At 37.5% G+C, this 21,323-nt stretch overlaps 1 protein-coding gene across 1 annotated transcript in view; it reads left to right on the plus strand.

Annotated features, from left to right (window-relative positions):
* Window positions 1–21,323, plus strand: part of EIF5B (eukaryotic translation initiation factor 5B) — an 82,638-nt gene that overhangs the window by 20,426 nt on the left and 40,889 nt on the right. Inside the window, exons 2-4 of the mRNA XM_053588382.1 lie at window positions 17,557–17,682; window positions 17,779–17,863; window positions 18,848–19,523. Of these exons, the coding sequence (XP_053444357.1) occupies window positions 17,557–17,682; window positions 17,779–17,863; window positions 18,848–19,523 (887 nt within the window). The remainder of the gene's footprint in view (window positions 1–17,556; window positions 17,683–17,778; window positions 17,864–18,847; window positions 19,524–21,323) is intronic.

Consider the following 21,323-nt stretch of genomic DNA (forward strand, 5'->3'; position numbering starts at 1 on the left):
TTCTTAGAATTTCAAATACAGGAATGTAAAGAAAATAGATTAATGAACTCCCAAATACTCACCTAGATTTAATCATTACTAGTCTTTTACCCCATTTTTGCTATGTATTTTATAGACATTATGATTTCTCTCTCTCTCTCTTTTTTTGAGACAGAGTCTCCCTTTGTCACCCTTTGTAGATTGCTGTGGCATCACAGCTCACAGCAACCTCCAACTTTTTGGGCTTAAGTGATTCTCTTGCCTTAGCCTCCCAAGTAGCTGGGACTAACAGGCACCCGCCACAACACCCAGCTTTTTTGTTGCAGTTGTCACTGATGTTTTAGCTGGCTGGGGCTGGGTTTGAACTTGCCACCCTCTGTATATGGGGCCAATGCCCTACCCACTGAGCCACAGGCACCGGCTGACATTTTCCTCTCTTTAAGTCTTATATAAAACCATGTCCTTATCCCACCTAACATAATTAAAATTAAAATCTAATATCCAGTCCATATTTCAAATTTCCACTTTTAACTCCAAAACGGCTTTTCACGATTGGTTTGTTCCGGTGGTTCTTAACCTTCCTAATGCTGCGATGTATTTTCATTGTTACAAAGGGGTTGCGACCCACAGGTTGAGAACTGCTGGCTTAAACCAAATTGCATACAAGGTTCATACTACATTTCATTGTGGTGTAGCTTATAATTTGTAAAAGTCACACTTTATTATAGGTTTCTGGCTAAAGCTACTGCTCTTATTCTTTTTCCTCTGTCTCTCTTTGTAAATCTTCCCTTTATGCTCTCTAAATTTACTGAGTTCACAGGCTTGGTTATCTCAGCAATTGGTAATTAAAGTGGAGGGGAATTACTATAGTCTTGTAAGGGGCAGCTGCTTTCTGTGCTGTATTTTAACTTAAGGACAAATCATTTTGCAAGCTTACAAATGTACAATTCTGAATAAGGAATGAAGTGTTAAATATTAATGTCTCCTATTTTGATAGAGTATGTAAAAATTGTAATTTTACATAAATCTAAAGTTAACCATACTGTGGCATTGAGTACATCCACAGTATTGTATAAGCATTTCCATCTAATCCCAAAACATTCACCCCCAAGTATCTTGTAGCCCTTAAATAGTTATTCCCCATTTCCCTCTGCCCTGAGCCCTGGAAGCCACTAATCTACTTTATTAGATTTGCCTATTCTGGATACTTTTATATACATGGGATCCATATTATATATGACCTTTTGTATCTGAATTCTTTCACTTAGCATAATGTTTTTGAGGTTCATCCTAGGAGTGGAATTGGTGGGTCATGTGGTAATTTTATGTTTTTTAACTTTTTTTTTTTTTTTGAGACAGTCTCACTCTGTTGTCATAGGTTGAGTGCCATGATACCATCATAGCTCACAGTAACCTCAAACTTTTGGGCTCAAGCAGTCCCTATGCCTCAACCTCCAAAGAAGCTGGGATTACAGGCGTCTGCCACAACGCTCTGCTAATTTTTCTATTTTAGTAGAGATGAGGTCTCTCTCTTGCTCAGGCTGATCTTGAACTACTGAGCTCAAGCTGTCTGCCCACCTCAGCCTCCCAGAGTGCTAGGATTATAGGTGTGAACCACAGCACCCCACCTATGTTTAACTTTTTCTTTTTTTTTTTATATGTTTAACTTTTTGAGGAACTGCCAAACTCTTTTCTACTGCAGCTATACCATATTACGTTCCCACCAGCAATGTACAAGGGTTCTGATTTCTTCACATCCTTCATAACACTTTTGTTTCTATTCTTTTAATAGTCACCCCAGTGGTTGTAAGGTGGTGTCTCATTGTGGTTTTGTTTGGCATTTGTCTAGTGATATTGAGCATCTCTTGACTGATAATATTATATCTTCCTTGGACAAATGTCTGTGCAAGTATTTTGCCCAATTTTTTTTTTTTTTTTTGAGTCTCACTGTGTTATCCTCGGTAGAGTTCTGTGACATCACAGCTCACAGCAACCTCAGCCTCTTGGGCTTAAGGGATTCTTTTGTCTCAGTCTTACAAGTAGCTGGGATTACAGGTGCCCACCATAATGCCCAGTTACTTTTTTTTTTGCAGTTTTTGCCCAGGGCTAGGTTTGAACCTGCCACCTCCGGTATATGGGGCTGGCACCCTACTCCTTTGAGCCACAGGCCCTGCCCCTGGCTTTTTTTTTTTTTTTTTTTGGCCAGGGCTGGGTTTGAACCTGCCACCTCCAGCATATGGGGCCCGCACCCTACTCTTTTGAGCCACAGGCACCGCCCCCAGCTGCTGTTTTTTTTTTTGTTGCAGTTGTCATTGTTGTTTAGCTGGCCTGGGCTGTGTTCGAATCCACTGGATTGGGTGTGTGTGGCTGCACCCTACCACTGAGCTGTGGGTACTGCCTTTTGCCCAGTTTTTAATTGGGTTGTCTTTTGTTGTTGGATTATAAGAAGTCTTGAGATGTTGCCTGAGCAGTATAGCCGCTTATCAGGTATATGATTTGCAAATATTTTCTCCCAATCTATAGGTTGTTTTTTCACTGTTTTGATAGTTTTCTTTTTCACAAAAGTTTTAAATTTTGATAAACTCTGGTTTGTCTAATTTTTCTTTTGTTGCTTATACTTCTGATGTTTTATCTAAGAATCAGTTGTCAAATCCAAGGTTATGAAGATTTATCTGTATGCTTTCTCCTTAAGAGTTTTATTGTTTTAGCTTTCTCATTTAGGTCATTGGTTCATTTGGAGTTAATTTTTGTATATGGTGTGATATAGCAATCTATCTGCATTTTTTAAAATGTGGATATCTAGTTGTCCTAATGCCGTTTGCTGAAGAGATTGTTTCATTCCATATTGAATGTTTTTGGCACCCTTGTCAAATCAATAGATGATAGATTTAGTTTTATTCCTTTGTGTGTTGGTACCACAGTTTTGATTACTGTAGTGTGAGTTTTCTTAAGTGAAAAGTTTCAGACACATACATAAGTAAAATAGTCTAATGAACAAACGTGTCTACTCTGCTTTAAATATTATCGATTTATAGATAACCTTTTTTCACCTATATTCTGTCCCCTCCCTCCTTTTCTTCATTATCTTAGTAAAACCTCAGACATTTGTAAATATTTCAGGAAAGCATATGATCAAATATAAGAAACATTTACAACTTAAATATAAATTTTAAAAATGATGGTTGAAGTGCATGCATTTTCATTCATTTGGAGAATTCATATAGAATACTTTTATGTTAGATAAATGTCATTGTATTTTTTCTCTCTGTTTTAAACTGGTGTTTGAATTTATTGCTTCAGAAAATTTTGATTTGGAAGTTTTACTATGATCAAAAAAGTATAGAAATCGTTATATTGGCAGACATGGTTTTTATTAAACTGCTGTGTTTTAATTAGTGAGCTTTCTTTTTTGTGTGTGTGTGGTTTTTGGCCGGGGCTGGGTTTGAACCCACCACCTCCAGCATTATGGGACTGGCGCCCTACTCCTTGAGCCACAGGCGCCACCCGAGCTTTCTTATTATATTAAAGTTGTAGATGCCATTCCAGGTACCATTTTTGTTTGTTTGTTTATTTAGAGACAGAGCCTGAAGCTGTTGCCCTGGGTAGAGAGCTGTGGCATCACAGCCCGCAGCAACCTCCAACTCCTGGGCTTATGCGATTCTCTTGCATCAGCCTCCCAAGTAGCTGGGACTACAGGTGCCCACTGCAATGCCCAGCTATTTTTTTGTTGTAGTTGTCATTGTTGTTTGGCAGGCCTGGGCTGGATTCAAACCCGTCAGCCCTGGTGTATGTGGCTGGTGCCTTAGCACCTTAGGCTACAGGCGCCGAGCTGATTTTTGTTTATTTAATAGTGCCTATTAGGGGGCGGCGCCTGTGGCTCAGTGAGTAGGGCGGCAGCCTCATATACCAAGGGTGGCGGGTTCAAACCTGGCCCTAGCTAAACTGCAACAAAAAAATAGCCAGGCATTGTGGCAGGCCCCTGGAGTCCCAGCTACTCGGGAGAAGCTAAGAGAATCACCTAAGCCCAAGAGCTGGAGGTTTCTGTGAGCTGTGATATCACGGCACTCCACCGAGGGCGACAAAGTGAGACTGTCTCTAAAAAAAGAAAAATAGTGCCTATTAGGAATGTCTAACATGGCCCACTAGTTGCTAGTTTGTAGAAGATAGGAAGGTGAATTAGGCATACTGAATGGAGTTTTCTGTTCTCAGAGGACCCTACACTTTAATGTAGCAAATAGTCATATATACCAATAACACAGAGTGAGGAGCTGATGGGAAAATATGTGGAGTTTAGGTTAAGTTCGGGAGTACTACCCATGAGATTTCAAATTTGCCTCTTAAAGTTACTGTGTATTTGTCTTTGAAATCCCTTCCTAATTAAATTTGACATGAGGAGAACATGACAGGAACAGGAATATGCTGTGGTTTCTATGTTTCTTAGAGTTCTAAGGGGCAATAATAAAGAATATTCAAGATCTTCAGTTATTGTTAACTCTGTACACAAGGGCAGCCATACTGTTCTAATGATGGTGGTATTCAGCAAGTTGAACACCATCCGCTCTCTCTTGGAAGTAATTTGCATCAAAGGTTTTATTTGCTTTTATTTGGCTATAATTTTAATAAGTTTACTTTTAAATTTTATGTCACTTAATGTATCAGATAAATTAAGTGGGAAAAATCCTTTAACAGTGATTGAGGACAAGTGTCACATCTGTGGAATAGAGAGATTACTTTAAGTGAGCACTTACCATGTTATCAGTTATTTTAGAATAAGTTATATCGTTTCCTTAAGGTGTTTATTGGAGAGTGTTGGTCTAAATTTTTATCAATATTGCTTACATATGAGATCTGCCAGTTAAGTTTGTGAACTCCTCCTAGAAAGGTGCTACATACCTCATTGCTGAATATCACTATGATCACCTTCAAAGTACTCCCTTTGGGAAGCTATGCACAGACAGCAGCACCTAGTCCATCCTTCAAAGCAATTTGGGAACTCTTTCTGGAATGACCATCAATTTGAACTAATGATTTTGAGCTTTGTATTTTATTGAATTAATGATGGAGTCTTTTCTTGAAAAGCAGTTACATAGTAAATGTGCATCTGCTCTTTTTCATCAACCTGAAATACACCTCCTATGGGGTGTGGGGAGTTGTAAACAAAAGCTTGGGTTGGTATACAGTGTAATGAGGTGGCCATCCATATTCTTCTTAAATCTTTGTAATCAAATTAAAATTTAAACCAAATAGATAAATCACGGGTTGCTAGAGAGAATTTTCAGGTTTCTGTTCCCCTTGGAGGTGCTCTGGTTTGTGAAAGCTGCTCTAGACTGATTTGATAATTAGACATGTTCATATCTATAATACATGTGAACTTAGGATACATATTTTGGAAGTTCTACAAGACAGTTCTTGTACTTGGTTTTTATTCTTATCACTTTAGTGCATCAGATATTTAGAACATAAAAGATTTAGAGCTGGGCGCCAGTGGCTCATGCCTTGTAGTCCTAGCACTCTGGGAGGCCAGGGTGGGAGGAACCTTTGAGTTAAGGAGTTTGAGACTAATCTGAGTAAGAGTGGGACTCTGTCTCTACTAAAAAGAGAAAAATTAACCATGTGTTGTGGTGGTGACCTTTAGTCCTAGCTACGTGAGAGGCTGAGGCGGGAGGATTGTTTGAACCCAGAAGTTTGAGGTTGCTGTGAGCTAGGCTTGACACCACAACACTCTGGTCTGGGAAATAGAGTGAGACTCTGTTTCAAAAAAAAAAAAAAAAAAAAAAGGATTAGATTGAATTTTGTAGAGGAGAACTTTCTCTTTGCATCTCATTGTACCATATAATCAGTATGGTTTCATATCCTCCTTAAAAGAACTTTGTAAGGAAGTAGTGAGCTGGGAAGGCTTTGGTTTTTGACACACAGTTCTCAAATTGATTAATGGGTTGTAGTACTTGAGACAGAACTCCATTGAGGGAGAACAAATGGAATGACTCCTGGGCCTGCCTTCTGTCTTGTTTTTCCTCTTTGTGTATGTAACTGTTGATGACCACCGATGTGCTAGGTAAGAAGAGACAGAGGTTGGGGAAATGAGTTGCCAAAAGGCAACCTGAAGAGAAGACAGGACTGAATTTCAGTTTTCTTTATTGCTGCTGGTACTACTAAAATAGTTAGGAATAAGGAATAGAATCCCCCCTTAAAGCTTTTCCTCTTGTTTGCTTTTTTTTAGAGTTGGGGGTGGGGATAAGAGTACCTTTCTTTCTCTCAGCACATTGAGATTTTGGACAATTTATGGGTGTGGGTGGATGGATTTTATACCTGTCTCCCAACATGCTTTTTATTACTGTAGGGCCTGGTATTGATTAGGACTAGGAACAGATATGGGGATACTCCAGTTATTGTTGTATAGAAATAAGTCATTCCAGACAGCAGCTTAAAACAATAAATGTCATAATTATTTCTCTTGATTCTAGGGATTGACTGAGCTTAATTAGGTGGGTCTTGCTTGGGCTCTTATGTAAGGTGGAGTCATCTTAAAGACTCACTTTTTTGCTGCCTTTGGGAAGTTGATGGTTGGGACCCCAGCTGGAGCTGTCTACTGGAACACTTAACATTTGACCTCTCCATATGGTCTGGCCATCTTAATATTTTGAGAGTCAGCATTTCAAGAGACAGGAGGTAGAACTGCCAGTTTAAGGCTGAAGCCCAGAAACTGTAACATCATTTCTTTTACATTCCATTGAGGAAGCAGTCACAGAGCCCCCCACATTAAAGCATATGGGACATAGACCCTAACCTGTCAGAATCTCGGAGAAATTTGGATCAGGTTTTATAACCTCTATAGCAAGCAAAGAGGCACTGGAAAAGAAAGTTGGCAAGGAAGAATTTTAGAAATTTTGGAGAGTTTCAGTTGTGATATAATTTGGAAAAGAGTTAGATTTCCGGGCAGTGCCTGTGGCTCACTGGGTAGGGCACTGGCCCCATATACTGAGGGTGGTGGGTTCAAACCTGGTCCCAGCCAAACTGCAACAAAAAAATAGCTGGGTGTTCTGGCAGGCACCTGTAGTTTCAGCTACTTGGGAGTCTGAGGCAAGAGAATTGTTTAAACCCAGGAGTTGGAGGTTGCTGTAAGCTATGACACCATAGCACTCTACTGAAGGCCATAAAGTGAGACTATCTCTAAAAAAACAAACAAAAAATGTTAGATTTCCTGTTTCTTGTCTAAATTTACATTCATTTAGGCAACTTTTCAGTGGAAAATGAATGCCATTATTAAATGAAATGTGCTGAGTTTGGAATTGAAAGGAGATTCGTACATGAGGTTACTTTTCCTTTTACTTCTTTGCAGTAAACATTTTTGTGGTATGTCCTTAAGACATATTTATACTATATAGGTCTCAAAATGCGGTACTTATCTTATTTTTTATTTTTATATATGATTTTTATTCCAAAAGTCAATTCCCAAAATTGAATATATGTCTGCACAAGGAAATACCATTTTTACAGACCTTTTTAAATGTTTTGTTTTAGGCATGTAATAATTGTGCATATTTATGGAGTACAGCGTTATGTTTCAGTATCTGTCTACATTGTGTAATGATCAGATTAGGGTAAATAACATATCTGTCACCTCAAACACTTGTCTTTCTTTGGTAAGAGCATTCATAAGCCTTCTAGCTATTTTGAAGTATATATAACATATTGGGATATAATACATTGTTAACTGTAGTCATCCTGCTGTGCAATTTAACACCAGAATTTATTTCTCCTAATTGTAACTTTGTAACCAACCTTTCCCCATCCTCCCCCCTCTATTCTCCCTAGCCCATGGTAACAACAAACAATTGTTCTACTCTCTAATTCTATGAGATCAACCTTTTTTTTTTTTTTTTCAAGACAGAGTCTCATTCTGTTGCCTTGGGTAGAGTGCCGTGGTGTGATCATAGGTCATAGCAACCTCAAACTCCTGGGCCAACGCAGTTCTTCTGCCTCAGCCTCCCAAGTAGCAGGGACTATAGACACATGCCACCGCACCCAGCTATTTTGAGTAGAGACAGGGTGACACTCTTGCTAAAGCTAGTCTCCACTCAAGAAGTTCTGTCTTGGCCTCCCAGATGCTAAGATTACAGGTGTGAGCCACAGGAGAGCAACCTTTTTTGATTTTATATATGAGTGAGATTATGTGGTATTTGTCCTTTTGTGCTTGGTTTATTTCGCTTAACAACGTCCTCTGCGTTCATGTCAAAAATGACAGGATTTCATTCTTTTAAATGGCTGAATAGTTTTCTGTTGTGTATATATGTAGTATACACCATATTTTCTTTATCCATTTATCTGTTGATGGATAGACGCTTAGCTTACTTTCATATCTTGGCTCTTATGAACAGCACCATAATAAATATGGGAGTGCAGATACTTATTCAGCATAGTAATCTCATTGCCTTTGGATATCTAATGTATCCAATAGTGGAATTATTAGATCATGTGATAGTTCTGTTTTTAACTTTTTAAGGAAACACTACATCATAAATGGTGGCTGTAATTACATTTCCCCCAAGGGTATGTAAGAGTTTCCCTTTCTCTGCATCCTTGCCAAGCATTTTTTTTTCTTTTTGATGATAGCCATCTAACTAGGGTGAGGTTGTATCTCATTATGGTTTCACTTTCCATTTACCTGATAATTAGGGATGTTGAGCATTTAAAAAATAATCCTATTGGCCATCGGTATGTATATCTTTTGGAGAAATGTCTAATCAGATCTTTAGCCCATTTTGTTAATAATTTTTTTTGCTATTGTTATTTTGTACATATTCTTGATATAAACGCCTTATTAGATGCTAAGATTGTGAATATTTTCTATCATTCTGTAGGTTGTCGCTTCACTCTGTTGTTCCTTTGTTGTATTTGTCTAATTTTGTTTTTATCGGCTGTGCTTTTGAGGTCTTATTCAAACAATATGAAATTTTCTTCTAATAATTTAGCAGTTTTGGGTCTTACATTTAAGTCTTTAATCTATTTTGAGTAGATTTTTCTAAGTAAAGAAATTAACAATAATAAATCTTTTAAAAGATCTCATCATAGTAACATCATTTTAACTATGCATTACTGTTTTAATAGAAATTAGAGTCTCTTCAGGTTAAAAAAAGAAAGATATTAGAAAAATTACAGATTTGTTCTTGTTTTCATAACTTATAAAAATGAGTGATTTATATTAGATCTGCGTAATTTTAACTGTTAAATACATTCTGTAACTTGTTTCTTAACTATATTCCTGGAAATTCAGATTTAACATTTTTTGAGGTAAAATTGACATAAAATTCACAAGTTTTTTTTTTTTTTTTTTTTTTGTAGAGACAGAGTCTCACTTTATGGCCCTCAGTAGAGTGCCATGGCCTCACACAGCTCACAGCAACCTCCAACTCCTGGGCTTAAGCGATTTTCTTGCCTCAGCCTCCCAAGTAGCTGGGACTACAGGCGCCCGCCACAACACCCGGCTATTTTTTGGTTGCAGTTTGGCCGGGGCCGGGTTTGAGCCCACCACCCTCGGTATATGGGGCCGGCGCCTTACCGACTGAGCCACAGGCGCCGCCCTAAAATTCACAAGTTTTAAGTGTGTGCTTAATTTGTTTTGGTTAATATATACAATTGTGTCTCCTTCACCACAGTCATGATATAAAATTCCCCAAAAGTACGCTTGTGACCCTTTATAGAGAATCCCTTCTCCCTACAAATGGCTTTTTGCTAGGAGTCACTGTAGTTTTTCTTGTTTTGATTTTTTGTTACTATAGTTTTGCCTATTCTAGAAATTCATAGTGGAATGATAGTGTATGTAGTCTTTATTGGCCAACTGGGTTTCACTTAGTACAGTATAATTTTTTGTTTGTTTTTGAGACAGAATCTCACTTGGTCACCTTTGGGAGAGTCCCATGGCATCTTAGCTCACAGAAACCTCAAACTCTTGGGCTCAAGTGATTCTCTTGCCTCAATTTCCCAAGGCGCCCCACAATGCCCAGCTATTTTTTAGAGATGGGGCCTTGCTCTACCTCAGGCTGGTCTCAGACTCATGAGTTCAGGCAATCTACCCATTTTGGCCTCCCAGAGTGTGAGATTATAGGCATGAGCCACCATACCCAGCCCCAGTATAATGTTTTTGAGAGCCATGCATGTTAGTGCTTATAGCATTAGTTCCTTTATCACTGAATAGCTTTCCATTGTGTGGATTATATGACAATTTGTCTAAAATTAAACTGGTAGATAATTGGGTTGTTTCCAGCTTTCCATGATTATGAATAAAGCTGCTATGAACATTTGAGTACAAGTCTTTGTGTGGACATATGTTTTCATTTCTCTTAGGTAAATACCTAGGAGTGGGATTGCTGGTGAGTGGGATGGTAAGTGTATATTTAACTTTAAGAACTGTCTCTTCTGAAGTGGCTGTGCCATTTTTGTATCCCCTCTAGGGATGTGTGAGAGTTCTAGATGCTCCACATCCTCTCTCGACACTTGGTAGTATCAGTCCTTAATTGTAGTCATTCTAGTGACTGTGTAGTGACATTGTGGCTTTAATTTGCATTCCCTTATTGGCTAGTGGTACTGACCATTTTGTCATGTGTTTATTTGCCGTTCTTGCATCTCATTGGTTAAGTATCTGTTTAAATCATTTTCCCATTTAAACATTTGTGTTGTTTGTTAATATCAGCTTATAGGAGTTCCTTAACATTTTAGACAAATCCTTCATCAGATATGTATTGCAAATATTTCCTTTTACTGTGTGGCTTACCTTCTCATTTCATTAACAGTGTCTTTCTGAAAGTTAAACTTTGAAGGTAATTGTAGATTCATATGCAGTTGTAAGGAATAATAGAGATCTATGTGCCTTTTATCCAGTTTCCCCCTATGATATCATCTTAACAGAACTGTACTACAATGTCAGAACCTAGATATTGACACTGATACAATCCACTGATCAGATTTACTGTTTCATTTGTACTCGTGTGTTTGTGTGTGTAGTATTATACATTATCATCACATGTATAAGTTTGTATAACTACTCCTGCAATCAAGATACAGAGTATCACTGCAAGAATTCTTCATGTTGCCCATTTTAACCACACTCATCTTCATTCTTCACACCTTCCCTCCCCTGCCTGACTCTAACCCCTGGTAACCACTGACCTAGTTTATATTTTGAAAATTTTGTCCTTTGAAAAATGTATTAATGGAATCTTTATGTACGTAACCTTTTGTGGTTGGCCACGTTCTTCTTGGTATAATTCTCTTGATCCATCCAAGTTGTTGGCTATGTCAATGGGCCATTCTCTTCTAATTGCTGAATAGTATTTCATGGAATGGGAATAAACCACAATTTATTCACCTTTTAAGGGACATGTGGATTGGGTCTAGATTTGGCTATTGTAAATAAAGCTGCTACAAATATTTGCCTAAGTGTTTCTCCATAAATATAAATTTTTGTTATTTAGGGATAAATGTGCAAGAGTGTAATTGCTGGGTAAGTACATTTTTAGTTTACAAGAAATGGATGGAATATTTTCCACAGTGGCTATGCCATTTTTATTTCTATTAGCAGCATATGAATGATCTTGTTCCTTATATCCTTATCAGTATTGTTTATTATCACCATTTGGTTGAGGGGAGGGCATTCTGATTGGTATGTAGTGATATCTATCTCATTGTGGTTTTAATTCACACTTCCCAAATAGCTAATGCTATTTCATTTGCTGTTTGTATACATTCTCTTTGTTGAAAAAAATTTTTTTTGCCCTTTTTGCCCATTTTCTAATTGGGTGGTCTGGGTTTTTACTGTTGGGTTTTGAGAGTTTATTTTTATTTTTTATTATTTTTTTTGAGACAGAGTTTCAAGCTGTTGCCCTCAGTAGAGTGCTGTGGCATCACAGCTCACAGCAACCTCAAACTCTTGGGCTTAAGCACTTGTCTTGCCTCAGCCTTCCAAGTAGCTGGGACTGACTACAGTGCCTGCCACAACACCTGGCTATTTGTTATTGTTGTTGTTGTAGATGTCATTGTTGTTTGGCAGGCCCTGGCTGGGTTCAAACCCACCAGCCTTGGGGTGTGTGCCTGGTACCCTAGCTGCTGAGCTATAAGTGCCCCCCAAGAGTTTTTAATATATTCTAGATATTAGTTCTTTTTCAAATGTGTCACTTGGCAAATATTTTCTCTCACTTTGTAGATTCTTTTTTCATTCCTTTCACATGGTATTCCATACAGAAAATGTTCTAAATTTTGATGAGTTCCATTTGGGGGGAAGATCATACTTTTAATTTTAAGTCTTAACTCTTTGCTTAGTGCTAGCTAGATTCTGAAAATTTTTTCTTCTTTTCCTAAAAGTTTTATGCTTTTATGTTTTTTTGTTTAAGTCTAACTTGTGTCTTGAATTCTTTCTTGTGTAAGGAGTAAATTTGAGGTTCATGTTTTTGTGTATGGATATCCATTTGCTCCCGTACCTTTTGTTGAAAAGCTAACCTTACTACACTGAATTGCTTTCTCAAGAATTATTTGGCCATACTTTTGTGGAGCTATTTTGAGGTTCTCTTTTCTGTTCTCTTGATCTATGTTGTTTCCTTTGCAGTATCATACAGTTTTGGTTGTTACAACTATAAAGTTTTGAAATGTGGTAAAGTGATTCTTTCCATTTTATTTATTCAAAATTGTTTTAAGCCATTCTCATTTATATGGAAAGGCTTTTTAGAACAGTCTTGTCTATATGGCTTATATTTCAAACATCCTGCTGGGATCTTGGAATTGCATTAAACCTGTATGTCATTTTAGGGAGGATGTCATTTTGTATCTTCTAGTTCATGAACATGGTATGTCTCTCCATTAATTTAGGTCTTACCGGATTTTTTAAATCAACATTATATGTAATTTTCCACATAAAAGTCCTGAATGTGTTTTGTTAGATTTTAAGTGTTTTATTTTCTTTGGAGTGACTATACATGATACGATGATTCTACTCCTTTCAGTTTTTTATAAATAATCATTAATATTTAGAAGTTTTAGATTGTGAAGATACCACAGAGTCTCTGTATACCCCTGCCCAGTTTTCTCTATTATTAATATATTAGCATGGTACATTTGTTGCAATTAAGGAACCAATATTGATGTATTATTAATTGAAGTGCATACTTTGTATAGATTTCCTTCCTTAGTTTTTATCTACGTATATCTGTTCTAAGATCCTATATAGTATAACATATTACATTTAGCAGACATTTCTCTTTAGGTTTGTTTTGTCTGTGATAGTTTCTTAGATTTGAACATATCACTGATGTCAGTGATATCACTGTTGATCATTTGGCTTAAGTAATATTAGCTTTCTATACTGTAAAGTTACTCTTTACTTCCTCTTTCCAAGTGTACTTTTTGTAAAGAAGTCACTGTACGTAGCCCATACTATTGGAATGGGAAATTGAAGGTAGAGTTCTATCTACATAGTTTATTTAGCTTTCTTCTGCACACACTTGTGTCTTCCCCATTTGTTTATTTGTCTCTATCAATATGGACTTACGGAAATTATTTTATACTTTAGTAACTTATAATTTAATATTGCTATTTAATTTGTTCCTTTAACAAATTAATTCATTGTTCCCATTGACCATAGGGAGCTGTTTCAATTGGTTAATGTTTCTCTTTATTGAACATTGTCGGCGGTGGGGGGGCTTGCCTTTTTCAAATAATTTTTTTATAGAGACCCTATCTTGGTCAGGTTGATCTCAATCCTCCCATCTCCCTAGCTACCAGGATTACAGGTAAGATGTCTAGCCCTTGGCTTTTAGGTGGTGGGGGTTGGGGTAGGATATATGTTTTCAAATCATTTCCTCATTTTCTGGCTCCAGGCTTATCTTGTCTATGTCCTGCCCCAACCCTGGAATCAGCCATTTTACTTTCATACCAGCGGTTGGTTTTGTCATTTTCTTGGATTTTAGGCATTCTGTTAGGTGTGTAGTGTTTACTGCTCATTTTAATTTGCATTTCCCTAATGACAAATGATGTTGAGCATTTTTTTAAAATTTGCCCTTTCCCCTCATTTGTGTGTCTTTTTAGTAAGATGTTTAGATCTTTGGCCTGGTTTTTTGTTTTTGTCTCACTCTGTTGCCCGGGGTAGAGTGCCATGGCATCATAGCTCACAGCAACCTCAAACTCTTGGGTTGAAGAGATCCTCTTGTCTCAGCCTCCTGAGTAGCTGGGACTACAGGTGACCACCACAGTGCCTGGCTAGTTTTTCTATTTTTAGTAGAGACAGGGTCTTTCTTTGCTAAGGCTGGTCTTGAACTCCTGAGTTTAGGTGGTCCACCCACCTTGGCCTCCCAGAATGCTAGGGTTATAGGCCTGAACCACTGTGCCTGGGTTCTTAATTGGGTTCTTATTGTTGAATTTTAGGAGTTCTTTGTATATTTTGGATATAAGTCATTTAGCCAGTAATGCTTTTGCAAATTTCTTCCAGTCTGTGGTTTGCGTTTTCATTTTCATACCGATAGCTTTCTCAGAGGTCTATTTCAGGGCTGCCTGTCTTATTCCATTGATCTGTGTGTCTGTTCTTTCACCAGTACCATACTGTTTTGATAGTAGCTTTATGAGATAAGTCTTAAAATTGGGTAGCGAGTCCTCCAGCTTTGTTCTAACTCACTATTATGTGTACTTATTCTAAATCTTTTGTCTTTGTACATAATTTGTAGGAAATACACTTTGAAGGAACACATTAGAAGCCATTGAGATTAAGATTGTTAAGTCATATTGTATAATTGATAAACTTCATAGCCGTGTTTGAATTTTTCAAACAATTCAGAAACTAAATTCTCATTTTCTAGGAAAGCAGTATAATCTGATGTCAGATTTGGGCTTGAGTTCCCAGTGTGCTACTTTTGACTTGGGTGGTTTTTTTGTCAGTTATCATCGTGAAGCTTAATTTTATAGAATTGTCGAGGATTAAGTGACAATATATAGTAAGTCTAGTGGTTTGTGAGCACAATGCCTGCTGTATGTTAAGCACTCAGAAGCTGTTGATCTTTTATTGTTAACCAGTTCTTTGTATATTTTGGATATAAGTCATTTAGCCAGTAGTATGCCTTTCAGCATACAAATGTAGTCATATATACTGTTATTCTAGAGATGTTTGTTGATAAATACTCTGGAAATATAGCCAACTATAAAAAGATTCTTTAAGCTGTTTTGGTGAGGTGAATATAGTTTGGATGAGGGCTGAAAAATTTGTAGAGGTGAGGTCCCAAGCTTCAACTTCTGTTATCATTCACTTCTCAGAAGCTGCTAATGCTAGCAGATTCCTTTGAGATGCTCCTGGGAGATTACTGGGCCAGACTTAGGTTTAGTTACCTGATGAGACCTAAGAATTGTCCTTGATTCTTCTCTACTTTTATTTTTTAATTAAATTTTAAAAATTTATTTTAGTTTTAATTTTATTGTTTCAAAGAATAGTAATAAAGTTTTAATGGAATAGCTTTGGCCCAGTCAGGGGCAGTTCCCAAATATCTCAGGATATATGTAGGCCTGCTCCTTTGTATATATCTCCAGTCAGTCACTTAAGTGTTGCTGATTCCTTTTTTTTTTTTTTTTTTTTTTTTTGAGACAGAGCCTCAAGCTGTCTCCCTGGGTAGAGTGCTGCGGCATCACAGTTCACACCAACCTCTAACTTCTGGGCTTAAGCAATTCTCTTGCCTCAGCCTCCCAAGTAGCTGGGACTACAGGTGCCTACCACAACGCCTGGCTATTTTTTGGTTGTAGTTGTCATTGTAGTCATTGTAGTTTGGCAGGTTTGAGCTGGGTGTATGTGGCTGGCACCTTAGCAGCTTGAGCTACAGGGACTGAGTCTGTTGCTGATTCCTTAATGTTTATCTGACTCATATCTTGCCTGCCATGGGTACAAGTCAGGTGCTCATTGGTTTTCTTTACAATTACTGCAAAAGCTCCCCAACAGATATCCCTGCTTTCTTGCTGGTCATGATTCAGCCCCAGCACTCATAGCAGAAGCAGTATTTTAAAGTGGCAAATTCGATTATGTCAGCAGTGATAAGAGCTCTGGCTGTAGTGTCAAACAAACTTCCTGGGTTCAAATCCCATGCGTGTCTTTTGTGATCTGGCAGATTTGCTGTGCCTCAGTTACTTCATCTATAAAAAAAGAATTTCCGGGTTCAGCTGTGATGCACAATCTCCTAGAAATATTACTAAAAATATACTGCTTAGTTTCCACCCTCAGTTTCTGGTTCCCTATATCTTGGATGGCATCAAGAAAAACATAAAGCACAAAAACTTATTAGGTAGCTCACATACCCTTTTGTGAGTCCTTCTGAAGCACTTTGTTGCATTTAAGTTTTTGTACTTCACCCTGTCTGATATGTGTATCCCCTTTTACCTAGCTACCTTCTGCTCCTTTTTTATTAGGCTTCTCCTTTGCAAAGCTTCTGACTTTCCCATTTCTGGATTTGGTGCTGTGGGAAGTCACCACCACTGCAGCAATTCAGTGTTAAACTGTCTAAAATATGTGACGAAATGGAACACATTTCAGTTCTGGCCAACTATTTATAAAAGCATGAAATTCATTTATTTCATAGTACTTAGCATTTTGCAGTTCATGGTTTACTAATCTGCTTTCTATCTTCCTCTACTAACCTTAAAGATAAATCCCATATCCTCAATGTTTTGCTATGTAATCTTTAATTATATTTATCATATAGTTAGAAATTATTTATTTCTCTTTAACATTCTCTTTACTTACATTAATAAAGCACCTCTATATGTGTACAAGGCATCCATCTGTAAAGGCCTTGTTACATGAGTTTTCTTGTGTCATTTGGATCCATCTACTTTTGCTACTTGGACATTTTAAACTGACTGACCTTCTTGGTTTTCTGTAGGCTTTAGCTGGAACTTACGTGGGTTTACTCCACATAATATTGGTAGATGAGGACATTGTACAATGGAAACAGAAATGAAACCAGTAATTTGAAAAATTGTGAGCAGGTGTGGTTCTGTATTTTTGGTTGTCTTAGTGTTTTATTTAGTGAGTCATAACTAATTCATTTAGATTTGAAAATGTAGTCATGTTTTTCTCATGGCATTGAAGTTTTGTGCATTTTACTTTTCCCTTTGGTAAAATGAGGTAATAGATTAGTTGATATCTAAATTTCCTTCCAGTTCTAAAATCTCTTCTGTTCCAAGTAAAAATGCACAAAGATCCTTAATCTTATCTATTAAGTTCTTTTCATTTTACAAATAACTCCATTCAGACACAGAAAAACTCTTTGGTATCTACAAAAGTTAATTTCTTTTTCTTGCTTACCCAGATGTTTTTTTTTTTTTTTACTGGAACTCTTCATTATAGCTCTTTCTGACTTGAGTGTAACCCAGAAACTCATGGAGGCAGATGCAGGGAGCCTGATAGGTAGATGTTTTCATGAAAGCACTTGCCAAATGATTTTTCTCAATGTACTAATTCTCTAAAAACGTTTAAATGATAAAAATTTCTATGTAAGTGAATCTGATAGATTACTTTGCTCTTGAGTAACATTTAGGTTATCTTTGTTTTCATTTAAGTGCCAAGGATGACATTGATCTTGATGCCTTGGCTGCAGAAATAGAAGGAGCTGGTGCTGCCAAGGAACAGGAACCTCAAAAGTCAAAGGGGAAAAAGAAAAAGGAGAAAAAAAAGCAGGACTTTGAGTAAGTATATTTTAAATATATTTGATATTGGTCTTTGTACTAGGTTCACTTAATGACTATGCCAGTACTTCAAAATGTATTTTAATCCTTTTCTAGTGAAGATGATATTCTGAAAGAACTGGAAGAGTTGTCTTTGGAAGCTCAAGGCATCAAAGCTGACAGAGAAACTGCTGCAGTGAAGGTGAAAGACAAATTGTTATTACTCATTCACGTTTCATGTTCTATTCACAATTCCTGGTTTTGGTTGTGGTGAATTCATTTGGAAACTTTTGAGCAGTGTACATGTTAGTTAAAGTTTCTATATAATCTGGTACAACTTGGAAGGCTGAGGTGGGAAGATCATTTGAGCTCAGGAGTTTGAGGCTGCAGTGAGCTATGATTGTTCCATTACATTCAAGCTTGGGCAACAGAGTGAAACCCCTGTCTCTTTGGGGGAAGAAAAATTGATGCCAAAGAGAGAAATGGGAATGTAATGGTATTTTATGGTATGTTGCCTATTCATAAAATTGATGCATTTGGAGATGCGATGAGATCCCATCTCCACCTTCAATTTTCTTTCTTTTTTTTTTTTTTTTTTGTGGTTTTTGGCCGGGGCTGGGTTTGAACCCAGCACCTCCGGCATATGGGACAGGCGCCCTACTCCTTGAGCTACAAGTGCCGCCCACCACCTTCAATTTTCTATGTCATAGTTCGTTTTCTGTTCTTTGATTTTGGATAAGCCCCAAAGTAATGGGGAAGTAACACATACTTTTTACTCTTTCAGTTTTCCTTTTAGGCTCTATATGCCATTCAAAGAAATTAGTAAATGTAGACTGGTGATTAATGCATATTTCAGAGTACCTGGATTCTGAAATTTGCACTGAATGTGAGATGTGTCTGAGGCCAAGGCTATCTACCTTCTGGTGCTTGGTTGAGTTTTATATTCTTGTAAAAAGACTGTTGTGAATGGCTGGCACCTGTGGATCAAAGGAGTAGGGCGCTGGCCTCATATACTGGAGGTAGCGGGTTCAAACCTGGCCCCAGCCAAAAAAAAAAAAAGACCGTTGTGAAATTATTTCGAGAGGCTTTTATGTGTACTTTTAATGAAGAATGTAACTCTGAGTGGTTTTAGTTATTTTTAAAAAAATGAAACATGATTCTATTACTAACAATGGAAACTTTTTAGCCAACAGAAAACAATGAAGAAGAATTCACCTCAAAACAAGATAAAAAAAAGAAAGCACAGAAGGGCAAAAAACAGAGTTTAGATGATAATGATAGTGAAGAATTGGAAGATAAAGATTCAAAATCAAAAAAGACTGTAAAACCAAAAGGGGAAGTGTACTCTGGGAGTGATGATGATGATGATTTTAATAAACTTTCTAAAAAAGCTAAAGGGAAAGCTCAAAAATCAAATAAGAAGTGGGATGGGTCAGAAGAGGATGAGGATAACAGTAAAAGAATTAAAGAACGTTCCAGAGTATATTCTTCAGGTGAAAGTGGTGATGAATCAGATGAATTTTTGCAGTCTAGAAAAGGACAGAAAAAAAATCAAAAAAATAAGCAAGGTCCTAATGTAGAAAGTGGGAATGAAGATGATGACTCCTCCTTCAAAATTAAGACAGTGGCCCAAAAGAAGGCAGAAAAGAAGGAGCGCGAGAGAAAAAAACGAGATGAAGAAAAAGCAAAGCTGCGGAAGCTGAAAGAAAAAGAAGAAATAGAAATAGGTAAAAAGGATCAGAGTAAACAAAAAGAATCTCAAAAGAAACCTGAAGAGGAAGGTGTAAAATCCAAAGTGACTCTTGATACTGGTGTAACCCCTACCTCTGAAGAAAAAGGAGAGATTCCCACAGCCGCAGAAGGTTGGTATACTATAGCGGAAAAAGCAAAAGGATTTTAATTTCTACTTACTCTAAGTTTGCAGTCATTATGCCCCGAGTAGCTTTGTTATTTGTCCTTGGTTATAAAGGTACTTTATTGTGAGAAGCCTTCAAAAAATTACATCTAAGTGCTCTTGGTTGATTTTCCTTGTTCAACATTTATATATACAGTATAAAATATCTTACTAATGCAAATATATAGACTGGAATATTTACAGAATTCCACTGTGAAAAGAACCTCTGTAAGTTGGCCACCCCAAGGACCACCCCAATGGTCAACATTATGGAGGTGGTCAACATAAGGAAATAGGCCTATTGTTCTGATACATACATGTGGTGCATGTTCATTCTTTGAAACTTAGGTCAACTTAAGGAAGTGGTCACCTGTGGAGGTTTTACTTTATTGCTGTTGTAAAGACTGTGGGATTGTCCGACAAAAAAAGTTATTCTTCTTCTTATAACTCAGTGTCAGATAATGTCTTTGAATTCTTTTTTCCCCTGTCTTTAAAAACCCAATTTAATCTGTGAAATTTATAATTGAGACATGTTTTTATGAAGTTGCTAACTAACATTGATAGTGTGTTTAAGCTAAAAACTTAACACGCTAAAGTTAACATCTTTTTTTTTTTTTGGAGGCAATCTTACTCTGTTGCCCCAGGCTAAAGTGCCTTGGCATCAGCCTAGCTCACAGCAACCTCAAACTCCTGGGTTCAAGTGATCCTCTTGCCTCAGCGTCCTGAGTAGCTGGGACTATGGGTACCCACGAGAATGCCTGGCTAATTTTTCTACTTTTAGTAGAGACAGGGTTCTCACTCTTGCGCAGGCTGGTATCAGACTTCTGAGTTCAGTGATCCTCCTTCCACAGCCTCCCAGAGTGCCGTGATTATAGACGTGAGTTACTGTGCCTGGAAAGTTAACAACTTTGTAGTACTGAGACCTGTTTTTGAATCAATTAAGAAAAAATAATAACTTTAACTAATTTCTTCTTATTTAGAATGTAGCTTTTTAAACACTGGAATTTTTATTATATGCGTATTTTTGAGGGTGAAACACCTTTAAAAGTAGCTTCATAACTTTTGTTTTAATTCTCTTGGAATATAATTATATTTTTGTGTTTTATTCTCCTGATATACCCTTAAAGTAGACATCATTCTTACCAGCCTAATCTTACAGAAGTCAGACTATCTACAAAAGTATATTGGAATTAATTCATTATATTCTATAGACCTTTAGACAGACATCTATAACATGCCAACTGCTCTGCCCAGGTACCATGGATTAAGAGATTCTTTATTTTGTTTTTTATTTGTTATTTTTTGTGAGGCAGAGTCTCACTATAGCACCCTTGGTAGAGTGCTGCGGCGTCACTGCTCATAGCAACCTCAAACTCTTGGGCTCAAACGATTCTCTTGCCTCAGCCTCCCCAGTAGCTGGGACTACAGGCGCCTTCCACAACGCGTGGCTAATTTTTTGTTGTAGTTGTCATTGTTTTAGCAGGCCTGGGCTGGGTTCAAACCCTCCCGCCCAGGTGTATGTGGCCAGCACCCTAACCACTGAGCCATGGGTGCAGAGCCAACCGATACTTTAGATACAGTGTTGCCTTTCATTACTGACAGAATCCTTTTGGTCAGGATAATGCAGAACACCAGCATTGTAGATGTCTCAGGAGGCCTGCTGTTGGTTAGTCTGAACTGTTATGTACTCTAGAGCCTAGGGTACCTAGAGACCCTAGCCAGCTGCTGGTATCAGCCTTGCCCTGTTATGGTCCTTGAATTCTGGCCG

This window comes from Nycticebus coucang, chromosome 4 (genome assembly GCF_027406575.1).
Source record: "Nycticebus coucang isolate mNycCou1 chromosome 4, mNycCou1.pri, whole genome shotgun sequence".
Classification (NCBI taxonomy): Eukaryota; Metazoa; Chordata; class Mammalia; order Primates; family Lorisidae; genus Nycticebus; species Nycticebus coucang.